At 43.9% G+C, this 24,654-nt stretch overlaps 1 protein-coding gene and 1 long non-coding RNA gene across 2 annotated transcripts; both read right to left on the reverse strand.

Annotated features, from left to right (window-relative positions):
- Nucleotides 1-457: 457 nt before the first annotated feature.
- Nucleotides 458-1,378, reverse strand: LOC133806349 (uncharacterized). The gene is made up of 2 exons (XM_062244461.1): nt 1,361-1,378; nt 458-1,177 (listed from the first exon to the last, which is right to left on the reverse strand). The coding sequence occupies exons 1-2, from the start codon at nt 1,376-1,378 to the stop codon at nt 458-460; spliced, it is 738 nt and encodes a 245-aa protein (XP_062100445.1).
- Nucleotides 1,379-2,308: 930 nt separating this feature from the next.
- On the reverse strand, nt 2,309-4,119 carry LOC133803607 (uncharacterized). Its single transcript, XR_009878069.1, has 2 exons — nt 3,949-4,119; nt 2,309-3,568 (listed from the first exon to the last, which is right to left on the reverse strand). It is a non-coding gene; the product is annotated as an uncharacterized LOC133803607 (long non-coding RNA).
- Nucleotides 4,120-24,654: the final 20,535 nt, after the last annotated feature.

The raw sequence follows: 24,654 nt of genomic DNA on the forward strand, positions 1-24,654 counted from the left end.
ACTCCTTTCCTTGTTACCTTATGTGTTATCCCCCAATGTGCATCATATAATTCCACCACACCATTGGAAAACACCTTGCTCACTAAGAACCCACCATCACACCTTGATTTCACTAGAGAATTTGAGAAAAACACTCTCTTCCCAACTTCCAACATTTGTGTGAGGTTTTCCTCTATGCTTCATTTTCTTCTTCTTTTACTTCGTAGTTTTTTAGGATGGAATGGTTCTTTTTCTTTGCTTTTCCATTGCTCACCACCTTTCTCAATTTCTTCAAAAGGGATATTTTTCCTCACTCCCTTGCTATGCTTTGCATGCATCTTTTCAATCAACTTGAAGTTGGAAGCACTTATGGCTAAGCAAGCTTCAACTTCATTAGGGGAGCGTATAGGATTAAAAACTTTGAATGTTACTTGTTTATCTTGAGCTCGAATGGTGAGCTCTCATTTTTCAACATCTATCAAAGTCCTTCTAGTGGCAAGAAATGGTATCCCCAAAATGATCGGTACATCCCTATCTTCCTCATAGTCAAGAATAATAAAATCCGCCGAAAAATGAACTTGTCAACTTGTACTAGGACATCTTCAATCTTTCCATCTGGATGCACCATAGAGCATTCAGTTAATTGCAAAGTGATTGTAGTTGTCCTTGCTTCTCCAATTCCAACCTTCTTAAAAATGGACATGGGCATCAAATTAATGCTAGCCCCCAAATCACACAGAGCTTTACTAACTTCTTTTCCCCCAATAGAAATTAGAATTATAAAACTGCCAGGATCCTTCAACTTTGGAGGGATTTTATTCTTCAAAATAGCACTACAGCCTTCAATCAAAGCAACCGTTTCAAATTCTCCAAGCCTCCTCTTCTTTGTCAAAATATTTTTCAAGAACTTCACATAATTAGGCATTTGTTCCAAAGCTTCCACCAGAAGTAAATTGATGTGGAGTTGCTTCAAAACATCCCAATATCTTCGAAATTGGCTATCTTGCTGCTTCTTTTGAAATCTTTGGGGAAATGGTGGAGGTGGCTTACTAATTTGCTTCTCTGATGCATTTTGCGGAGGAATTACTACAACATTTTCTTCAGGATCAGCTTTTGACGTATTTGAAATTCCAACTCTTTCTCCTTTTTCCACACTACTTTGGATTGAAGTGGGCTCACTTTCCCTCTTAGATTTCTCCTAATTTAACTCCACATTTTTATCACTCCTCAAGGTGATCGCCTTGCATTGCTCTTTATCATCTCTCCTTAGATTTTTGGTATCGCTAGGCAAGGTGCCTTATGGTCTATTCCTCAACTCATTAGTTAGCTAGCCCATTTGAATCTCTAGATTCCTCAAAGATGCTGCTTGACTTTGAATTACTGCATCATTCTTGGCCATATACTCTTTCATCGAATTCTCCAAAGAGCTTGTTTGAGAAACTTGTGGAGGAGGAGGTTAAGCTCTTTCTAGTTGAGAAAAACTCGATGGATACACTACTACAAAATTAGACTTTCCTGACAGTTTTTAACTGTCGCTATTGAGCAACGACGACAGTCAGCTAAATGCCATATTTGTCTATGCCAGTGAAGGGGTGGTACGCCAACAGTTAGAAATTGTTGCTGTTGTTGGCAATGACGATAGTTAAAAGTTGTCTCTATTGCTAGCAATGCCAACAGTTAAAAGCTATCGTTGTTGCTAGGTATGCTGACAGTTAAAAACTGTCACTGTTACTGGCTACGCCAATAGATATAAATTATCGTTGTTTCTTTCAACAATGACAATTAATAATTGTCGCCAAAAATTATATCAAAAATTACAAAATAAGTTGCTTAAACATATTTACACTAATAGTATATAAATTTAAAAATTACGTAAATATTGAATCAAATGTGAGATTAACAAAACATAACATTTGAACCATAATATAAATTTAAAAACCAAAAATTTATTCAATATAATAACTCTAAAAATACATCTTTATTAATTGTCCAAAATCAAACTCATATACAAACCATACTCTCAAACACAACAAATTATCCAAAAATAAAAAAATAAATAAAGAACAATCATAACAACACGTCTATGACTTTCATCTTTGACACAAATATGCCTCACAGTCTTGTTGCATGAATCCCGAGTCGCAGTCTTGTAACTTTCATATTGAGATTTCCTTTACTCTTACAGAATTTTGGTGGATAGAATTGAGCAGTCCACGAAAGAATAATTTAATCATCCAATAAATTTGAGCATAATCAACAAGTCTATATCCGATCTGCAATGAAAATTTTACAAAATGACATAGTAATAAGTAGTATATTTTCCAACATCATACAAAATTAGAAATAAAATCCAGTACAAAATTAAACTTAGAATATCAAGAACAAAAACATAGATACAAACACTCAACTTAATTAATTTATGCTTAATACAAAATACAATCTGAAATCCTCATCATCATGAGTACCACCACCTGAAAACATAAAAAAGAAAAAACACACAATTGATTTAAAACACAGAGAAAGAAATAAATACCCAAAAATACAATTGACCTACAACAGGAGACAAGGTAAACATACATACTTCTCTTTCATCTAATCGAGAAGTAAAATTGATCAAAAAAGTCTAAACAACAAAACAAAACCAGTGTTTATATCACAAACTAGAGAAAAAGACTTGCAAAAACCATATGCAAATATCTAAGACTTTGATTATTGTTCTTATACTGCTAAGCCCAAAGCATAACCATCTTGGATGTGTAATCACAAGGACAAGAACAAATCAGAATTCCAGGACACCTTTTAAAATTATTTGTAATTAATCTTCATGAACAAAAAGAAAAAACTAAAGAAATATAATGAAGTAGATAAATGATTATGCATGACGAAACAAGAAACATAACAAAAAAACTCAATATAACAGAGCATATATCTTTTCATTTTCAAGTAATTGAACATTTGAACTAGACATTATATTCAATAATTTAACAATGTTCGACTAATAAACGAAAGGAATGAACTTGTACCTACTTTACTCGCATATTCAACATAGTTCTTCCCAAAAAGTCACAACCATCAAAGCCTCCTCCAACTTTGCCTTCTACTCATAATACCATAAGCAAACAGCTATTAAGGATTGGCCACTGTGATAGCTTATTTGTTAAAGTTTCAAGGTTATTGATCCTCTAGTTTTTTATTGGCCACTGTGTTCCATTGTTTTTAAGAAATCAAGGGCTTGGCACCACAAATATGAACATATGGAATCTAATTGACATTATAGCTCACATAAGAATTGCAATTATTATATTTGACATGCCTAAATTAATACAGTCCATGATCATGGTTTAACACGCCTATATAGGGGTGTACAGTACTAGTGTCAAATACATGTACTCACCTTTGATTTCTCACAGAAAACAGGTTATGAAGCTCTCATGTCTCCTCAACTAGTACATCTGGTGCCACGGGTTCTCTAGTGCAAATAATTGTGGTAATGGAAGACATGAAAACTAATTTCTTCAAAGGCAGGATTTTTGAGCATGACCTTAGAACATTAAGTATTCTTCTCAATGTATTGAACGATCAGTTTTATCTGAAATAAAGATAAACTACTTAAGTTTCCAAAGAAAAACTATAAACTACTACATTGAAACACACCAGAATAAAAGGAGATATGAAAATGTATCATTGTCAAAAGTAGAACATGCTACAAATGAGAAACATATTAAAAGATTGACAAGTATATTAAATCATTATATGGAAGTTAAATATTATTAATGTGAAGTCACTATGCCAGAGAGGTAGAAAATGACTTTGGTCACGAGAACAGATGCTTTGAAATATATATAACCAAGGCAAGAGATCTTGATTAGAAGTTGCTATTTAAAAATATAATAGTTAGATATAGTTAAAGTAATTGGAAATAAACAGCTTTTAAATATATTAGTGTAAACAAGTATGAAAGAGTAATACCAGTCATCGTTGTGGAAAATTATAAGGAATCAGCCTTTCTTGCGATCGATAGTTACATTGGCGATGTGAGCAATAATTGACCAGCCCTCACCTGTATTCCTGAGTCGTGGTGTTAGCAATTCGCAAGAGTCAATGCTTTAGATCAGAAAGAGAAGTGGGTAGTTCTCTAGGCTTAGATACGTACTCCTTTTATTGATCATCACCTTTATAAATTATATAATATTAAGAAAACAATGACCTAGATATATACAGCTAGTAATAAGGTAAAAAGAAAAAATAAAAACAAAAACAATGTAAATTCTCAAATGTTATGATATAATTTAGCACAATTGCATGTACGGCTACTTGTAATATGATCATGTTTTTCCAAGTATATATATTATATTAGAATTCTTAATTAATTTGATATTATTTTATGGACATATGAATTTGGCGAAGAAATAGAGAAACAGAAGGTATAATCATGGTAGTTTGGTTCAATTATTTGATCAGGTTGGATTAGTTGTTGAGATTCCAGTACTATTTTCCATTTTTGAGTAGCTAGCAACTTTAAACTCTTGTATCTCTGAATTTGAAATAGATACATTTACAGTGAATAATAATAATAATAAACCATAATAATTGTATGTTCATTAATTACTAATTAATCAATTTTCACTTATCAATAAAAAGAGTACGTCACGTAGTTCTCTAGTTTACTTATCAATAACTTATCGAAAAATTTTGACAGCTTTCTAACAACGAAGACCATCCTCAAAACCATGAAGAAATTGATATTGAGTTATTAGGGACAACCCCAGATAAGTCATACACGTTACAGACCAATGTTTACATAAGAGGAAGTGGAGATGGAAACATAATAGGGAGATGGAAACAAAATTCACAGGACTGGATGACAAGAAGGTAAGCCACCTAAATGGCACCTAGGAGTTGGTAAGAAGGTCATCCCGTGACCTTCTTACCTATCATGTCAACTCTGTGACATTCATGATTAATTCCTAAACCTGACACATAAGTGTGGTCAAATCAATAGGTAAGGGGATAATGGGCCGCACGGCCCAAACCAGTCGTGGATGTCTGAATACGCACGTTCCTGCTGCGTGTCCGAGAAGTTAGGGGTATATCAGACACGTGATGTCTAATATATGCACGTTTACCTTGCGTGATTGACTTTATAAAAGGTCACAGCCTTCAACTCCAGCTCGTACCACGAGCTGGATGCTTCCCTCGACCTGTGGTCTTCAGAGCCCAGGCTCAGTCCTTAAGCAATCTTGGCGAACCCTTAGGTTACCTCGAGCTAAGGAGGTAGGACCTTACGATGGCAGCTCCAGTCTTGGGGATGTTCACGTGGTAGTCGTGATTAGGCCGTATCTCAGCTCGCTAACCAGCCCGTGGGAGAATCAGGGCATACATCTGCCCCCCAAGCCCCTGCTCGTGGTACACGACGTCGTGTAGGGCCACAATAGGGGCTTTTAGGCTTCCCCCTGAACTCTTCGTATTCCACATTCTACGCAACCGCCGAATGCGTGGAACATCATGGTTGGTGACGGTACGTCTTTCGAGAACCCCATTTAATGGCCTGGCCTATGCCCAGCCGTCGTTTCGTATTTCGAGTGGAGGGCCTTGGATCCCACATCAGGGCAATCCAACGGCCCTCTTCACGTGACCCTTCATGCATATAAAAAGGGGTGGCCACCTTACGCACGGGCCACCCGCTCATTTGAAATTTTTCAAAAATTTTCCTCTTCTTCTCTCCTCATCTTCAAGAGAAAAAACCCTCTTCTTCCCGACCGCCATTCCTAACGTTCAAGAAGTTCAGGCGCAAAGACTCCTTCGAAGCCTTGGAACCAACTGCTCCGAAGAAGCCCCCAACCTAGGCGATATCCTCATCCACTTCCCAGCCAAACACTCTGTACGTCTCCTGACTGTGCATGTTTCAAAATTATTTTTTCCTGTAGCTTAGGTAAAAATTTACTGTAGCCACATGCAAGGGTTTTGCTGGATTTAGTGGGAATGAAGGGTGAAAGCCTTCTAGGTTAGGTTATCTTTGTAGTAGAAAACCGTTTAGGAGCATGGTTTAAAGGATGCATTTTCTGGGGAAAATTTCTGGGTAGGATTTTTGGTATGCTGGTTTAGAGTATTCGGTATTTTTGGGTGCAAAACCGGGTAGCTTAGGGGACAAACTTCACAGTCGGTTTTTCCTTTCTTGCCCACTGAAACTTTCCTTCCAAGGCAAATTCTATCCTGACCCTCCTGACACACGAATTCCGAGTAATTGGGGATTTGTTGGGAGCACAGGCGCATGTTCTTAGAATCGCGTGGTCTCACTCTCCACGGGCTGGGCTTACCTCAGCTCGTGTCAAAGAAACACATTCAGATTCTCTTCCACCTTAGGTCGCCTTTTTCTAAAATTTCTTCTTTTTGTTTGCTAGGCGACCAGATGGGACCCAAGAAGAATGCTCCCAAGAAGCTTGTAGGAAGCTCGTCCTCCCGTCAAGACAAAGGAAATGAGGTGATGGCCGAATCCTCGATCCCCAACTTCGGGCCAGTGGTGGAACAGGAGCTCGAGGTGGCTCCTGACGCAATCTTTGAGGTAGAGAGGATCGTTTCAAAGATCACTGAACAGGCGAGGGTCAACAAAATATTCCTCTCCCATAACATCGGGCTGGGGAGAGGATCCGTGGTTGCCCGACCTCCCACAGAGGGCGAGCGGAGCTACGCGCCGGTTGACGAGGCATTCTCGGCCTGGAGTGACGAGCATTTTAAGGCGGGGGCCTTCCTCCCGTTGGATCAGTATTTTGCTGATTTCCTCAATTACGTGAGGTTGGCCCCATTCCAGCTCCCCCCCAACTCTTATCGGCTGTTGGCGGGGTTAAGATATTTATTCTTGAAACAGGAGTGGGAGGTACCCACTCCTGCAGATATTTTGTACTTTTTCTGCCTCAAGGCCAGCCCGGAGCAGCGGGGGCGAGGCCATGGGTTTTATTACTTAACCCAGTTCCCTAACACGGCTGCGGTCATTGATCTGCCCAGCCACCCCAATGAATTCAAAGATCAATTCTTTATGTCGATGGGGTTCCGAAACTGCGAGCTCCACTACTTCAATCATCCTCGTAAGTGCTTTACAACCTTAGCTTTTAAGTTAAGTATCGTTTAGCTCCTCCTGTATCCATTTCTGACTTAGATTAATCCTGCAGCTATCTTCACGAGGATAGAGAAATCTGTGACCCTCGGGGCCCAGTACGAGACACTGGCGGGCTTGCCCCTTAGTGAAAAGGATTACCGTGTGCTCATGACAGACAAGACGATGGTGGCCTGTAAGCTGATCTTCCCAAATCAGACTCTGAACCTAAGGAGGCTTCGGGCGCTTCCCCCAGCTCGCGATACTAGGCCTACAATCGTGGAGGGGGCCGCGGGGGATGGAGATGAGGAGGACGAGGTTCCCCTCGTGAGGAACAGGAAGTGGGCGTTGGAGGTCGCCCAGAGAACGGACGAGGAGAGGATCAGGTCCGGAGCAGCCGCGGGTCCTTCTGGCCAAGGTAACCCTTACATGTTTAGGAATTTAGATAGGGCCATTGTCGACCCCCGGCTAGCTAGGTTCAATCCCAGACAGCTCGTCCAACGTCACCGAAGTGATCCGGACCTGGATACAACCCTGCTTCACTTTGTCGACCAACTCGTGCTGGATTACCAAGATAGCCGACCTAGGGGTACCGTAGTCGTAGATAACACCCTAGCCTTTAGGTTGATCCTATTTGAGGAGTATGGGACCAACCTTCGGTCATGGCCATAACTCCGGAGGGGTGCCGTAGCTCCATGACTTAGGCAATATGTAGAAGAATCTAGCCCGGAACCAGAGTCAGATCCAGAACTTGTGCCAGCTCGATAAATAATCGACTTAGATTCTCCCGCAGGAGCTCCGGGGCCGATGGTCGTAACCATAGGTTCTTCTTCTAGCTCGGGGGGTAGGATCCCTTTTAGTATATATATATATATACTTGAATTTCTCTTTTTCCCTCTTTGTTTTTGTTTTTGAATGGCTGCTAAATTGTGTACTAACCATATCTTTGTTTTGACAGAAGAGATGTCTCAGCCCGGGGGGAGTCTTCGAGCTGTGTTCGCCGGGGGGAATCCCTCAGCCGGGGCCTCTGGGCCCAAAATGAAGAAGCCCTGGACTTTAAAGAAAACCGCCGGGACCCCGACCAAGTCTCCTGCAAAGGAGAAAGAGCAGCCTCCCGCCACTCAGGTCGTGGGAATTGTTCCTCCTGTCGCAGGGGGGAGCAGCATGCCCCCACCCCCTCCGCAAGCTCCGGCCCTCGTCCAGGACACAGGGACGGAGCCCGGGACTTCGGCAATTTCAACCTCTGAGGTGCGCATCCCGGTTGATCCCCAGGACCTGGAGAAGATTCCAGAGGCCTTCCGGGGGACGGTGTATGAGTTGGCGAACTACACCGTCAGCCACATATATAAGTTCAACGAGAAGGAGCTCAGGGCCATCGAAACTAGGAGCCCGGTGGGTGTCCTGGAGTCTTCACTGGGCATGGCCCTAACGGTAAGCTAACCTCAACCTTTTATGGTTTTTGACTATCATGCCTTGCCCTGTTTTTTCTTTCTCCCTTCTCTTTTTTTTTTCTAAGGCATGTGTCTCTCCGTTTTTGCAAAGTGTCGTTGCCCTTCATCGGAGCATAGCCAGGACCAAGGCCCAGTTCGAGGAGATGAAGAGCGAGCACCAGGCGGTTGTGGCCAACCACCAGACCTCCTTGCAGGCGGCTACGGACGCTCTGGCGCCCGCGCAGGCCGAGCTGAAAGAGGCCCGTCCCAAGCTACAAGAACTCGAGACAACCAAAGCCGCCCTCACCACCTCGCGGGCCGATCTAGACACTGCGAAGGCCGAGGCCAAGGCCGCCCTGGAGGCCGAGCAGGCAACTTCAGGCACCGCCATGGAGGACATGTTCTACCATTGCTGGGCCTATAATCAGGACGCCGACTTCTCCTTCTTGGCAGCGGACGTCTGGGAGCCCTTGCTGGAGAAATTCAAAGCTCGCCTCGAGAAAGAAGCACCTTCCGAGGTTGGGGAAGTCTCTAGTGCAGCTGAGCAGGGCGAGACGGTGACCTCCAAGGGGCCAACTGGTGAAACCTAGGGCTTTCCATTCTGCCCCCACTCTTTCATTCTTATTTTTTTTGTTGTAACTTTTGCATGACGTGTTCCCACCTCGAGACAATTAATTTTTACCTTTGAATTGATTAACTCCCTTTTGCCTCTACGCATTTCAGTTACAATTTTTTCAAAAACTTAGTTCGCGCTAACTTTTATCAATATCCCGTGCTCTTTAGGAAGAACAACGATCAATATATTTTAATCAAATTCTAAGTTTTTTTTTCTGACCCGGTCATATCCAGGATCTTAATTTGAAAACTTAGTTCGTGTTAATTCTTTATCAATATCTCGTGCTCTTTAAGAAGAACAACGATCAACAGATTTAAATCAACTTCTATGTTTTTTGACCTGGTTATATCCAGGAACTTAATTTGAAAACTTAGTTCGTGTTAATTTTTATCAATATCTCGTGCTCTTTAAGAAGAACAATGATCAATAGATTTAAATCAACTTCTAAGTTTTTTGACCTGGTTATATCCAGGAACTTAATTTGAAAACTTAGTTTGTGTTAATTTTTATCAATATCTCGTGCTCTTTAAGAAGAACAACGATCAATAGATTTAAATCAACTTCTAAATTTTTTGACCTGGTTATATCCAGGAACTTAATTTGAAAACTTAGTTCATGTTAATTTCTATCAATATCTCGTGCTCTTTAAGAAGAACAACGATCAACAGATTTAAATCAACATCTAAGCTTTTTGATCTGGTTATATCCAAGATAGGACTTAGTTTGTGTTAATCCTTTTCAATATCTCGCGTTTTTTAAGAAAAACAACGATGAATCGATATGAATCAACTTCTAAGTCATTAAGGTGACCTGGTTATATCCGGGTACCATATGCCCCCCCAAGTAACTGGGAAAAGGTCTTTCGTGGTTACTTTAGATTACACTTGAAAACATGTACAAACATAAACAAAAAGTTATTTCTCATTGCTTAATACATAAAAAATGGCCTTTCAGGCCTTACAAGTGAATCATTGATAATATCTCTTCAAATAGATGGCGTTCCAAGTTCGTGAGACTGCCCCTCCATCTAGCCGAGCTAATTTATAAGTTCCTTCTCTAATGACCTCGATGACTTGATATGGCCCTTCCCAGTTCGGTCCCAAGACTCCATCTTTCGGATCCTTACTGGCCAGGAAAACTCTCCTGAGGACTAGGTCGCCAATGTTAAAGGCGCGGTTTTTGACTTTTGAGTTGAAATAGCGAGTGATCTTCTGCTGATAATGGGCGAGCTGGAGTTGCGAATCCTATCGCCTTTCATCAACTAAGTCAAGGAAAGCGCAAAGTAGCCCATGGTTACGGTCCTGATCGTATGACTGGACCCTATGCGAAAGCACCTTAATCTCCACAGGGAGGACTGCCTCACTCCCAAAGGTCAAGTAAAAAGGAGTGTGACCTGTAGGGGTTCGATGCAAGGTCCGGTATGCCCAGAGAACCTGGGGGAGCTGTTCTGGCCAGACTCCCTTCGCCTCGTCTAGTCTCTTTTTGAGGCTCGCCTTTAACGTCTTGTTGACAGCCTCGACCTGACCATTCGCCTGAGGATAGGCCACGGAGGAGAAACTTTTCACAATTTCGTACCTCTCACAAAACTCGGTGAACAGGTCACTGTCGAACTGAGTCCCATTGTCGGAAACAATCTTCTTGGGCAGCCCGAATCGACAGATAATGTTCTTAACCACGAAGTCAAGGACTTTTTTGGAAGTTATCGTTGCCAAAGGTTCTGCCTCAGCCCACTTCGTAAAGTATTCGATGGCCACCACGGCGTAACGGACCCCGCCTTTTCTAGTAGGGAGGGCGCCAACCAAGTCGATCCCCCAAACTGCAAACGGCCATGGGGAAGAGATCATCTTCAGCTCGACTGGGGGAGCTCGGGCAACTGTGGCAAATTGCTGGCACTTGTCACACTTTTTCATGTATGAGATCGAGTCTTTGGACTAAGTTGGCCAGTAATAACCTTGCCTCAGGACCTTTAAGGCCAAGCTTTGCCCCCCAGTGTGATCTCCACAAAAACCCTCATGCACCTCCTGTAGGATGGCCTGTGCTTCGCCTGGAAGCACACATCGTAGGAGAGGTAGGGAGTGTCCACGCTGGTATAACACCCCGTCTACTACCGTATACCTGGGAGCTTGATACAGCACTCGCCGTGCATCATTACGTCCTTCAGGTAGCTTTCCCTCGGTGAGATACTCAAGGATGGGAGTCATCCAGGTTGGCCTGGCGTCGATCATCTTGACCTCCGTCCCGACTTCTTCTATACTTGGTTTCTCCAAGAATTCTACTGGCACTAACCCCAAGGTCTCCGTCTCCCCAAAGGTGGCAAGCTTGGCAAGAGCATTCGCATTGGCGTTCTGCTCCCAAGGTATCTGCTCGATCGAGCCTCGCCTAAACACGGACAGCTCAACTTTTACCTTTGCTAGGTAGGCAGCCTTCTTGGGTCCTCGTGCTTGATACTCGCCCAGAACTTGGTTTACCACGAGATGGGAGTCACTGAAGCACTGGACGGAGCTCGCCCTCAGCTCCTGGGCTATCCTTAGCCCGGCCAGCAAAGCTTCGTACTCGGCCTCGTTGTTGGAGGCCTTGAATCCGAACCTCAGCACCGAGTGGAATCTATGTCCTTCAGGGGATATCAAAATGATTCCAGCTCTGGATCCGTTCTATTTGGATGAACCATCCACGATGCCTAGGCCGAGGTGACCTAGGGTGAGTCTTCTGCAGGATCCTCCCGGAATCCTGTGCACTTGGCTACAAAATCGGCCAGCGCCTGACTCTTTATAGCAGTTTGCGGAGTGTACAAAATTTCGAACTGACTGAGTTCGATTGCCCACTTTAACAAGCGTCCCGATGCTTCAGGTTTTTCCCAAACCTACCTTAAAGGCTGATCGGTCATGACGTGTATTGAGTGGGACTGGAAGTACGGCCTGAGCTTTCCCGAGGCCATGATAAGTCAGAATGCCAATTTCTCCATCAACGGGTACCGGGATTCAGCTCCGAGAAGTCTCTTCCTGATGTAATAAACTGGCTTCTGAATCTGGTCTTCTTCCTAGACTAATACAGCCCTAGCTGCATCCTCTGTGACAACTAGATATAGAAAAAGAGGCTCTCCTGCTTTTGGTTTGGATAGTACGGGTGGCTCGGCCAGATGTGCCTTCAGGTCGAGGAAAGCACTTTCGCACTCTTCTGTCCATTCGAACTTCTTATTTCCTCGGAGCAGGTTGTAGAATGGCAAGCACTTATCGGTGGACTTTGAAATAAACCGATTGAGGGCTGCCACCCTTCCTGTCAGGCCTTGGACATCTTTGCGCGACCTGGGTGAGGGAAGCTCGAGCAATGATCTGATCTTGTCGGGGTTCGCCTCGATTCCCCGGGTATTGACGATGAAACCCAGGAATTTTCCCGATGCGACTCCAAAGGTGCACTTCTGTGGATTTAGCCTCATGCCATACTCCCGTAGTATCTTGAAGCATTCCTCCAGGTCGGAAACATGGTTATCGGTAGTCTTTGACTTGACTAGCATGTCATCAACGTACACTTCCATGTTTTTTCCGATCTGGCCTGTGAACATTCTATTCACTAACCTTTGATACGTAGCTCCGGCGTTCTTCAGCCCGAAGGGCATGACCTCGTAACAATAAACGTTAGTCGGGGTCATGAAACTGGTGTGCTCCTGGTCCGCCGGATTCATGGCGATCTGATTGTAGCCTGAGTACGCGTCCATAAAGGACATGAGCTCGTGCCTCGCCGTGGCATCCACCAACTGGTCAATCCTTGGCAATGGAAAACAATCCTTGGGGCAGGCTTTCTTTAGGTCGGAGAAGTCGATGCAGGTCCGCCATTTCCCGTTGGGCTTCGAGACCAGCACGGGGTTGGCGACCCAAATCGGAAACTTGGCTTCACGGATAAAGCCGCATTTTTGTAGCCGGGCTACTTCTTCCTCTAAGGCTTCAGCCCGGGTTGTTCCTAGGCGTCTCTGCTTCTGGGACTTTGCAGGAACGCTTTTATCCAGATGAAGTGTGTGCATGATGACACTCGAGCTGATTCCCACCATGTCCTTGTGTGACCACGCAAACACATCCAGGTTATCCCGCTGAAATCTGATCAGCACCCCCTTCCTCTCACTGCAGAGGTTTTTTCCGAGCTTGACCATCCGCGATGGGTTCTACGGAACAATTTTTACTTCCTCGAGCTCCTCAATAGCCTGGAGCTCGGATCTGTCCTCGCCTATTCAGGGGTCGATATCCTCACATAAGACTATATTTTCCCCTTCGGTGCTTTGAGGTTTTTCAATCTCAGGATCAGTTAAGGGTTCTTGAGATTCCTCTTCACCACCTTGGATGGCCATTGCCAGCTGCCCAGGTTTAGATTTTCCCTTCATGGAAATGCTGTAGCATTCCCTGGTGGCGAGCTGATCGCCATGGACAGTGCATATTCCCATGGAAGTAGGGAATTTCATCGCGAGGTGGCGGATGGAAGTGACGGCCTTAAAAGCTATGAGCGTAGGTCGTCCCAAAATTGCGTTGTACGCAGCGGAGCAGTCGATGACCACGAACTCGAGGAGTTTGGAGACTGTCCGAGGTCCTTCCCCCAGGGTGATCACCAGCTCGATAGTCCCTATAGCCGCTGATCCTTCTCCTGAAAAACCATATAGCACCATGGAGGTCGCCTTCATCTCGGCGACAGTCAAACCCATCTTTTCTAACGTGGAACGAAATAGGAGGTTCACCGAGCTCCCATTGTCGATCAGAACCCTCCTAAACCTTCGATTAGCGAGCTGAACTGCTACGACCAGAGGGTCATTGTGCGGGAACTGGACATGGCCCGCATCTTCTTCTGTAAAAATGATTGGTTGCTTCTCCAATTGCTGCTGCTTTGGCAGCGTTGCTCCAGGACGAACTCTACTCCATTGTGCGCCTTAAGTTCGTTCACATACCTCTTCTGGGCACCCCTACTCGTGCCAGCCATATGCGGACCTCCAGAGATGGTGGATATCTCCCCTCCCATCACGGGAGGAGGGACATCCTGATCTACCCAAGACCCGAGCTGACTGGCCGGGACTTCTGGAGCAGATCGACTTGCTGGAACCCTGTTTCGCGCGTACTGGGCCAAGGGGCCGACTCGAATGAGAGTCTCGATCTCATCTTTCAAATGCCTACAATCATCAGTATTGTGGCCAACATCATTGTGAAAATGGCAAAACTTGGAGGTGTCTCTCTTCCCTTTTTGGTGCTTCAACGGCTCCGGCCTCTTCCAGAGGAGGCGAGTAGAGTTAGCCAGGAAAATATTCTCCCTAGACTGAGTGAGCTCTGTATAAGTCACGTAGATGGGCTTGAACTTGTCTACGAACTTATTCTTCTTTGGGCCGTGCTGGCTATTTTCGCCATTCCCCTTTCTTTTGCCTCCGCCGAGCTGGTTGTTATGTGTGACGTTTTGGGTCACTGCCATGACCTCTGTCCCTACTCCAGCGGGCTGATCAGGGACCTGGCTGGTTCCTGCAGCTTAGGCTTCGACTTCCTCCAAGTTGATCCATTCCTGGGCCCTGTTGAGGAATTCGTTAACCGAGCTAACTCCCTTTCTTTGTATATCTTTCCAGAGTTCCCCTCCGACGAGGATTCCAGTTCTCATGGCCATGAGCTTGGAGCTATCATCCGCATCTCTGGCCCGATCAGCGACGTTCGCAAATCTGCTCAGGTAGGCCTTCAGAGTTTCGCCGGGCTGCTGCCTCACGTTAGCCAGAGAGTCGGCCTGGACGCGGGCAGCCTGGGAGGCTCGGAATGCCCTTTTGAAGTCAGCTGAGCAAGTTTTCCAGGAGCTGATTGACTGTCTTTTGCCTTGCTTGAACCACTGCCTAGCTGGTCCAGTCAGTGTGGAAGGAAAGATTAAACACCTCAGCTCGGGGCCAATGTTGTGGGCTATCATCAGGGCATTGAACATCCCCAGATGATCCAACGGATCTCCGTCTCCATTGAATTTAGACAGGTGCGGCACACGGAAACCAGGTGGGTAAGCCGTTGCTGCTATGTTGGGGGCGAAGAGCTCCATCTCTTCCCCTGAATCATATTCATCTTTTTCTTTCTCTGATAAGAGCTTCCTCATCAGTTCCTCCATCTAGGCCAGACGCTCGAGGGTTTGGTCCTGATTTCCTTGGTTATTCCGAGGCTGTTCAACAGCTCCGGATCCATTGTACATATTTGGTGGGTTATTGCCCCTCCTATCTTGAGATAGGTTATTTGGGGCATTCCCTCCGTTACGTACTTCGGACAGGGCTCCCCCTGAACGAGCATAGCTGTCTCCTCTTGCTGGCTCCCCTCTATGAGAGTTAAGGCGATCTCGCAGTTCGCCCCCCTGAGTGGCTTCTGGACTTTGTGCCGAGCTCAAACGTTGACGCAAGTCTCTGCCAGAAAGGTCACTCCGGCGACTTCCGGTCCAATAGCTCCTGCCAGAGAGGCTCGGAGCTCGCCTTTGGTGGTGAGGATCTAGGCTTTCTCTCGGCGCCCTGCTACGTCAGGAAGGTCCAGCTGATGGCGGGTTTCTCCTGCTACTTCCATAGGCTAGAATATCTCAAATGGGCCGAGGAGGAGATGGATATCTGATTGGAGACGGAGGATGCCTGACCGGAGAGGCGATCCTAGTTCCTTCAGGACGGATCAAATTAGGTGGGGGCCTTTCGGCCCTCCCAACCTGCGGGTCCCACGCCTGGCAGTCTGGACAAGGCGCAGGATGGTTGTTGGGGATGGGCCGATGCTGCGAGCCCTCCCCGGACCTCCTTTTGGAATTTCCTCGAGCTCTACAGGGCGCGCTCGAGGCTGGTTGAGAGCTAGGAGTCGAAGTCCTGACCGAACGGCTGTACTGCTGTTGTTCGGCTCTAGGCATTTCTCCGAAGTTTGCCTCTCGACGGTGCGATGAGGGAGTGGAGTTGGCTCTCGGAAGTCTGTCCGAGCGGCTATGCCTGGACCGATTACCCTGGCGAAACTTAGGAGCCTCGCCTTGCCTCTCTCCGACGTTAGCGTCGGTTGTGAAAGTGGGTAGTCGGCCCAGCACATCCTTGATCTGCTGGTTAGCTATTGTTAGCTGGCTCCTCAGCTGAGCATTCTCCATCTCCACCGCAGTGTAATAACATGGGTTCGGATTAGGTGGTTGGGGCGCCGAACTTCCAGTGTGGTCTTGGCCCGCCGGCTGTTTGCCTGGCCGCTATTGGACTTCAGGAATTTGTTCACCATGGATGGAAATATGATGAGCCTCCTGCCCATCATGCTGTTCCGTCTCGTTACCGTGTCTGGATCGAGTAGTCACCATAGTTGGATGTTTGCGGCCGCACTAATCTGACTTGCTCTCAATGAAAGCACCAAACTGTTGACGTGGTTCTTCGCCAACAGGTAATTAAGAAAAGAAGAGAAAGGGATTAGTGCTTAGGTTGAACCGAAATAGATAAATGATCTTAGAAATGAAATGGTGACTCAAAATACATTTTTTGAGTGGTTCAAAGGTTAAAATCCTTTTACTCCACTAGTCAGTATTATTGTTATATACTGGATATTTGATTACAGGGTATTTCTTACAATATAGAATCCAACCCCTTATAACTCCCAGGGTCTCCATATTTATAGGAGAAGGCACCTGGGAGTTGGTAAGAAGGTCATCCCGTAACCTTCTTACCTATCATGTCAACTCTGTGACATTCATGATTAATTCCTAAACCTGACACATAAGTGTGGTCAAATCAATAGGTAAGGGGATAATGGGCCGCACGGCCCAAACCAATCGTGGATGTCTGAATACGCACGTTCCTACTGCGTGTCCGAGAAGTTAGGGGTATATCAGACACGTGATGTCTAATATATGCACGTTTACCTTGCGTGATTGACTTTATAGAAGGTCACAGCCTTCAACTCCAGCTCGTACCACGAGCTGGATGCTTCCCTCGACCTGTGGTCTTCAGAGCCCAGGCTCAGTCCTTAAGCAATCTTGGCGAACCCTTAGGTTACCTCGAGCTAAGGAGGTAGGACCATACGATGGCAGCTCCGGTCTTGGGGATGTTCACGTGGTAGTCGTGATTAGGCTGTGTCTCAGCTCACTAACCAGCCCGTGGGAGAATCAGGGCGTACACTAACAATTTATAAATTTTTTAAAAAAATTATTAAAACATTTAACCATCAATAAATGACTTATTTTCAACTATTGCTTATTTTTTAAAAATATTTTCAACATGGATTTTAAAAAATAAAAATACCAATATTATTAGTGAAATTTTAGATTTCTTTTATAATATTAAACCAATCAATAAAATAACTGGCTTTTAACTAATATTATCATAAATATGTTAAACAAATAAAATTTAACTTTATTATTCTTTATATCTTAATTAATTTAAATTTTGATACAAAAATTATTATAAATAAAAATTTAATAATATGAAAAATTTAGAAAAAAAAAAAGAAAATCTAGAATTTAATGTTTTTAATTAAAATATAATTTTTACAAATATATTTACTTAATTTAGTTTATTTTTTAAATTATATTATTCATTAATTATATTTTTAGATATTTTTTTATTTGAATTTTTGCGACAGTTTATACCTCTCGGTATTAAGCTTAAATTAATTGTCAGCATTGGGGTCAATGGCAACAATTTTTAACTGTCGGCATTGGTCTCATATTAATTATCGGCGTTGGGGTCCACGACAACAATTTTTAACTGTCGGCATTGGTCTTAAATTAATTGTCGGCGTTGGGGTCGATAGCGATAGTCAAAAGCAATGGTGACAGCCTACAGTTTTTAACTGTCGGCGTAGCGCCACGCCGAGCAATTACGACAGTCAACTGAGTAGACTATCGTGGTTGGGTGTCGGGAAAGCCCATTTTTGTAGCAGTGATATGTAGGCTTGTTTGGCATGGATGCACCACTTGAACTAGCCCCTTGACCTCCCCAATAAAAATTTGGATGATCCCTCATACCTGGATTGTAAGAGTTTGAATATCGATTGTTGTGATTGCCATTTTAATTCCCCAAGTAACAAACCGAAGTGGGATTAGAAGGATAACTATCAAATGTGTGCCCTCCTCCACAATAAATAGAAGAAACATTTGCTACTTGGCCCATAGGCGCTGGTTGCAAGTTACCCCCCATACTCATGGTCTTCAAAATGTTGGTCATAGATGAAACTTGAGCAGTCAAAGTTGTGAAAGCATCTACTTCATGCATACCCTCTACTTTCCTTCCCATAGAGGCTCTAGCATTAGACCATTGATAATTATTGTTGGCAATCCGCTCCAAAATCTCATATACTTCATTGTAGGAATTAAGGAGAATAGCCCCATTTACTGAAGCATCTAACACCATGCGTGTGGAAGCATTTAGACCATTATAGAAAGTTTCATGTTGACCCTTGATTTGGCCAATGACATGAGTCAAATAAACGACAAAGAACAAAAGGTAATTAAGAAGAGAATCAAATGGAAAGAAAATGACACAAGTGATTTATAGTGGTTTGGCCCCAACTGGATGGTCATGACCTACGTCCACTTAGTGTTCTTATTGATATTGAAGCCTAAAATTTTGATCAAAGAACTAGGGTTCTTGAGTTTCACAAGCCTTGGGAGGATTACAATTTCGCTGGATAATCACACTATGCTTTTATCTCTGAATACAAAGATCAAAAGTTCAAAAAAATTCCCTTCCATGAGCCCTCCTCTTCTTATTTATAGGCTCAAGGGGGGTTACATGGGCCAATGGGCCTTAATTACCATTAAGATCAGCGTATCAAGGTAATAAAAGGAAGCATTATAAATGTAATTATTACAAGATTGTGTATTCCAAAAGAAGTAAATGAAAATATGCGATCAGACTGGTCGCACCCAATCACGAGACTTGAAGAATCAATGATTATCGGGTCGATGGTCGAACAGGATTCCTTCACTCGAAACTGCCACGTGTCAGTCACGTGTAAGAAACTCCTGCCATGTCATCAGGAGCCATTTTTGGGTAAACATTTGCCCCCCAAGTTTATTTTACTTCAACCAGCATAAAGTAAACTTACATGACCGACCTTTCACATGCCCCATCAAATCTGTCAGAGTCATCCATGCCTTCTTGAAAAATGCAACTAATCATGTCTTTCCGATTTACCAAAAGTGATCTTACGGCAATTGCACTTACCCATGCCTTGGAAAGTTACCCCTTATGATTGCCTCGGTAACTGCTCCTCGACTAATATAAATAATCCCTCAGAATCATTTTTCACTTTTTACGTTTTACCTTTATCCTCATGAACACCGAAGAACAAGGCGTAATATCTTCAAAAGCTCAGACGGTCTTTGACGATTCACAAAGTTCCTGCCCAGCCAAATCGACTTAGCGTCCCAGAACTCTACTCCATCCTCTATACAAGTAAGTTTCTCGAATTTTTCAGTTGTTGAGATGCCATGCAATATCTATTTTATCTCCATTTTAGATTAAGAGTTTCTGAGTTCTTCAAAAATTTGTTTCAGGGTAAAAAGGGCATGTTGATTTGAGCATGAAATAATACTTCGCAGGGTTAAGGATCAGTTTGGTAGTTAGGATAATAATTTAGGGCGTAAAATCGAAGTAAAAATTCAATTTTTAAGCTTGCAGAAAAACTGGGTTTTTCCCGCCCCTTCAAAGTCGAAAAAATTTATTTTGAAAAAACTTTTTACTTCTGTTTTTTGATCCGTTTTCCAAACAGTTCACATATAATTTAGTGTTTTTGTTAGAATGCTGCAGGTCGTATAAAAGCTTAACTTTTATACACGAGCAGCGTTATTCCAACTCTTTACACCTCTTGGTCTTTTGGGCTGTAGATTCTCATCTCCCCTTCTCTGTTCACAGATTTTCATGCACGACCCGTGGGGAGGTGAGAGGCCAATTGACGACGACCTACTTGCTCAGCTGCTAGACGACGACGAACAACCGTCGTTACTCATTCTGAAGATTGCTTTTTCCCATACCCCTTCCAATTGACCTTCGACCAGTCCATCAAACATGGGTAGAGTAAAATCCATCGCCCAGAAAAAAGAAACCAACCAAACCTCCTGTAAATTAGCCTGCTCCTCAGGCTGAAATTCCTACGACCAGCAGTCGAGCTAAAAACACCCCTGAGCCAGGAATCCAAACACAAGCCAACCCCGAGACATCCTTCGACCAGACATCAAGTGGTACGTTACACCCCCTAGCAACATTACTGCTAGGATGCTAACCAATTACCTCAGAAAGTACGGACTTCCTGGGGTAACTTTATTCAAACCCACAGTTGACCAGCAGGCAAACCTACCTAGCGGCGCCTTCAGTGCTTGGTCGAGATACCACGTCAAGGTAGGAGCAATCTTGCCTCTCCATCCTTTTTACCATGGAGTGGCCAATTATTTCAGGGTTGCTCCCTTTCAAATAACTCCAAATGAGTATCGAACGCTTTCTGCCCTCTATATCCTCTATAGCCATAAAAAATGGCATGTTCCCACGCCACACGAGATCAACTACTTGTTCGATCTGAAGTCCAACTCCAACCAAAACAACACGAGGTTTTTTCATTTCTGCCACCAGGAATCGACTCGCTTTTTCCTGAGTGAGACCACCTACAAAACCAATGTAGGAAAGTACTTCCAGGAGTACTTTTTAACCACAGACCTGGTCGTCAACAACTTGGCCTTCATTGAAGGAGGTAAAAAAAATTATTCAATAGTCACTTAAATTCCTTTAGCTTTCCCACGCGTTTATTAGAATTTTTATACCGTTCAAGTCCATGGCTATGACCAGCTCCTACTCCAGAGATGGAGATACGGGTGCCATCTTTGGCCAGAATGATCAACGTAGAAAAAAGTGTCAAAGAGCTGGTCACAGAGGCCAATCTGAGGCTGGTCGGCCTTCTAGCACCTCACCAGGATGTGAGGGAATCCACAACGAGTGCCACTGGTGGTGAAGTCCCTGAGCAACACCAGGATGTGTCACAACCCCCGACGAGGAGGGCAATGGGAGTGACCATCAACGAACCTATTGGCACCCCGTGAGCTGCCGCTGCTCTAGTCCCTGTAGGGAAGGGCAAGAATAAGGTTTCCGAACACCCCGAGCCTAATCTTGAATCATCATACCAGAATGGTACTGACTTTTTGCTTTTAGATAGTTTGCCTATTCCCTGTCACTTATTTGATGGTGACGACATTAAATACACCCCTACTTTAAATTCAGACTTCTTCAGGCCAGAGAGTGAGTGTAGCACTAGTAAAGGAAATAGTGTAGCAACCAGTCATTTTAGCTCGGGTATTATACTTTTAATTTCTTTTCCCTAGTTTCCTTAACTTGGCAAGCTCCTTTTATTATATTGCTTGACTATTCGTATGATTTCTTCCTTGCAGACATGCCTGTTGACAGAGCTTTTGACCTATACGCCAAACTGGAGAGCAAGAAAAAGTCCAGCAAGCGCCAGCCTGGGGAGGGCTGCAGGAACCCCTCCACGAAGAAGGCTCGAATAGAGGATCCTCCTGCGCCAACTCCCACCAAAGAGACAACTCCTCCACAAACTCCTATGAATCAAAATCCCCCAGGTCCAGTTGAACAGACTCCTCCTGCAGCACCTGCTAACCTCACTCCTCCAGCTTCCACTAACCAGACGCCTGCTAGTCGCCCAGAAGAAGCCTCAAGAGAAGATCTTACGAGCGTGGTGCTCAATTCAGCCAAAGATAGGCTGACCAAGATAACAAATCACCGCCAGAGCTGAGAGGCCATCCAAGTGACTGACTCCATGGCGGTCAATCAGGTCTTCAATCGTGCATTGAACAAAGTGCTTAGCATAAGTCACCATTTTTACCATACTTTATTAATTTTCCTCATCAATTTATTCCTACTAACAGCTTTATCTATTTCTGATCGCAGGGAGTTCTCACCATGAGCTCCGGCTGCCAGAGTTCTCACCATGATCTCTGGCTGGCGGAGTTCGAGGACACTGGTTGCTCAGTTTGAGAAAAGGCTTAGCGACCAACTTGGCACAGCCGAGGTCCAACATGTTGAGCAGCTCAAGGTAATCGAAGCTAAACACGCCGAGCAGCTCAAGGAAGTTGAAGAAAAGAATTTCTAGGCACTCAAGGAGGTTGAGGCGAAGCATACCAAGGCGTTGCATATGGCCGACGCTAAGCTCGCCTCCCTCGGAGAGGAGCTAAAGAAGAAGGAAGCTTCAATCACCAAGATCACTGCTTCCAAGGAGCAGTATAAAGAGGCCTCGCTTATGAACTATCGGGAAGCCCACAAGCTTCAAGCAGAGCTGGAGATAAGTCGCAAGGAGAATGCTGAACTGGAGGAGGAGAATGCCCGCAACCTTGAAAACTACAAGGGGTCGATATTTGATTGTTTCTATATGTTCTGGAAATGCAACCCAATGCCAACTTTTCCTACCTACTAGATCATATAAGGGAGGCAGAGCTGGCGAGGTGTGTTGCTCGCTTGGAAGAAGAGAAGACTCAAGGGTCTCCTGAGATCTCTCTAGTAACAAGCATTGAGGGTGTCCAGGAAGACGTAGGAGTTGCTATCGACCAGCACCCACAAGAGCCTCAGTAGGATCCCCCGGCCGCTTCATAACTTTTATCTCTTTTTTCTTTAACTTTTATTTTGAGATACACGAACTATGGTTTGTGATGTAAAGACAATTTTTATTTTTATTGCTGCACGAGAATCTTTTTCCTTTTAACAGACAATTACATCCGAGTAGTAATTGCTCGCGGTGTAAAGGATTTCATTTTTGATATTATAATATTTGCATTCAATTATAACATCTGTTCACATGACCGAACTTAGCATAGTACTTTGGTTTGATTTCACAAAATAACAAAATTTTAAAAAATACTCTTAGTATCATAGCATGCTTTCACTTATTTTGCTCGTGTGTTTACATATACCTTTTCATATGCTTTGCTTACTAGATACCTTATATGCCCCCCAACTGATTGAGGAGCTTTAGGTCCTCGATCACTTGCCTTGACTAGGACCTGTTTGAACATTCTTGCATGGAATAATTACTTGTAAAAATGAAAATATAGCAAAAAAATACACGTAATGAGCAAATACTTGTAATAAATACAATAGTTGGCAAGATTGATTGGCTGTGCACAGTCCCTTTTATTTCTCGTAATAAATCAAAAAATCATGTCTGTACGAGTGATCACTAAAATGATCTTACACTTATAAGCGATCAGTCACAAAAAATGACTAACCCTTGTTCATAAACTTGTGAAAAGTAAAATTAATACAAGCCAATTCTTTAAGAAGAATTGTTTATTTATAGTACTTGTGCATGTGTTCTCCATTCCAATAACGAGGAACAAGATCTCCATTTAAGCAAGCAAGTTTGTAAGTGCCTGGATGGAGGACTTCTTCGATTTGGTAGGGTCCTTCCCAGTTAGGTCCGAGTACTCTAGCAGCTTGGTCCCGGGTGTTAAGGAAAACCCTTCTAAGCACTAGATCTCTAACATTGAATTTCCTTTCACGTACTTTAGAATTGAAATACCAGGCGACCTTTCGCTGGTAAGCTTCTACTCAGAGTTTGGCTTGCTTGTGCCTTTCCTCGACCAAATCCAAAGACTCCATCAATAACTAGTTGTTGGCGTCTTGATTGTATGCTATCCGTCGCTGTGATGGCGGATCTAATTCAACAGGCAGCATAGCCTCATATCCATAAGCTAGGGAAAATGGAGTATGGCCGGTTGCTGTTCGATGGGACGTTCTGTACGACCAGAGGAATTCAGGCAACTGTTCTGGCCATGCCCCTTTGGCTTCCTCAAGCCATTTCTTCAGAGTATCCTTCAGTGTTTTATTGACAGCCTGAACTTGCCTGTTTGCCCGAGGGTGAGCAACTGAAGAAAAGCAATTGATAATTCCATGCCGCTCGCAAAAATTCGTGAATAGATCACTATCAAACTGTGTGTCCTTGTCGGAGACAATTTTTCTTGGTAACCCATAGCGACAAAATATGTTTTGGACCACAAAGTCCAGCACTTTCTTGGTCGTTATGGTTGCAAGTGGCTCAACTTCAGCCCACTTTGTGAAGTAATCAACAGCCACTACGGTGTATTTGACGCTGCCTTTCCCTGTGGGTAAAGATCCAATTAGGTCTATACCCCATACTGCAAATGGCCATGGACTTTGCAGCATCTTCTTTAGCTCATTAGGGGCTGCTCGTGGAATTTTGGAGAAACTCTGACGCTTGTCGTATTTTCGCACAAATTCCACGAATCTTCATTCATTGTTGGCCAGAAGTATCCTTGCCTTAGGATCTTTTTCGATAAACTCTGCCCCCCAGCATGGTCCCCATAAAAGCCTTCATGGACCTCTCTCATTAATTCTTTGGCCTTTTCTTTTGAAATACACCTAAGGAGTGGCATAGAGTATCCTCTTCGGTACAGAATTCTGTCGACCAGAATGAACCTAGCAGCCTGTCACTGAAGAGTCCTGGCTTTGTTTATGTCTGTCGGCAATACACCATGTGTCAAGTACTCAATGAAAGGTGCCATCCATATATCTGCTACCTGGATCACCAAAGAGGTTTCTT

This window comes from Humulus lupulus, chromosome X, assembly GCF_963169125.1.
Source record: "Humulus lupulus chromosome X, drHumLupu1.1, whole genome shotgun sequence".
NCBI classification, from domain to species: Eukaryota; Viridiplantae; Streptophyta; class Magnoliopsida; order Rosales; family Cannabaceae; genus Humulus; species Humulus lupulus.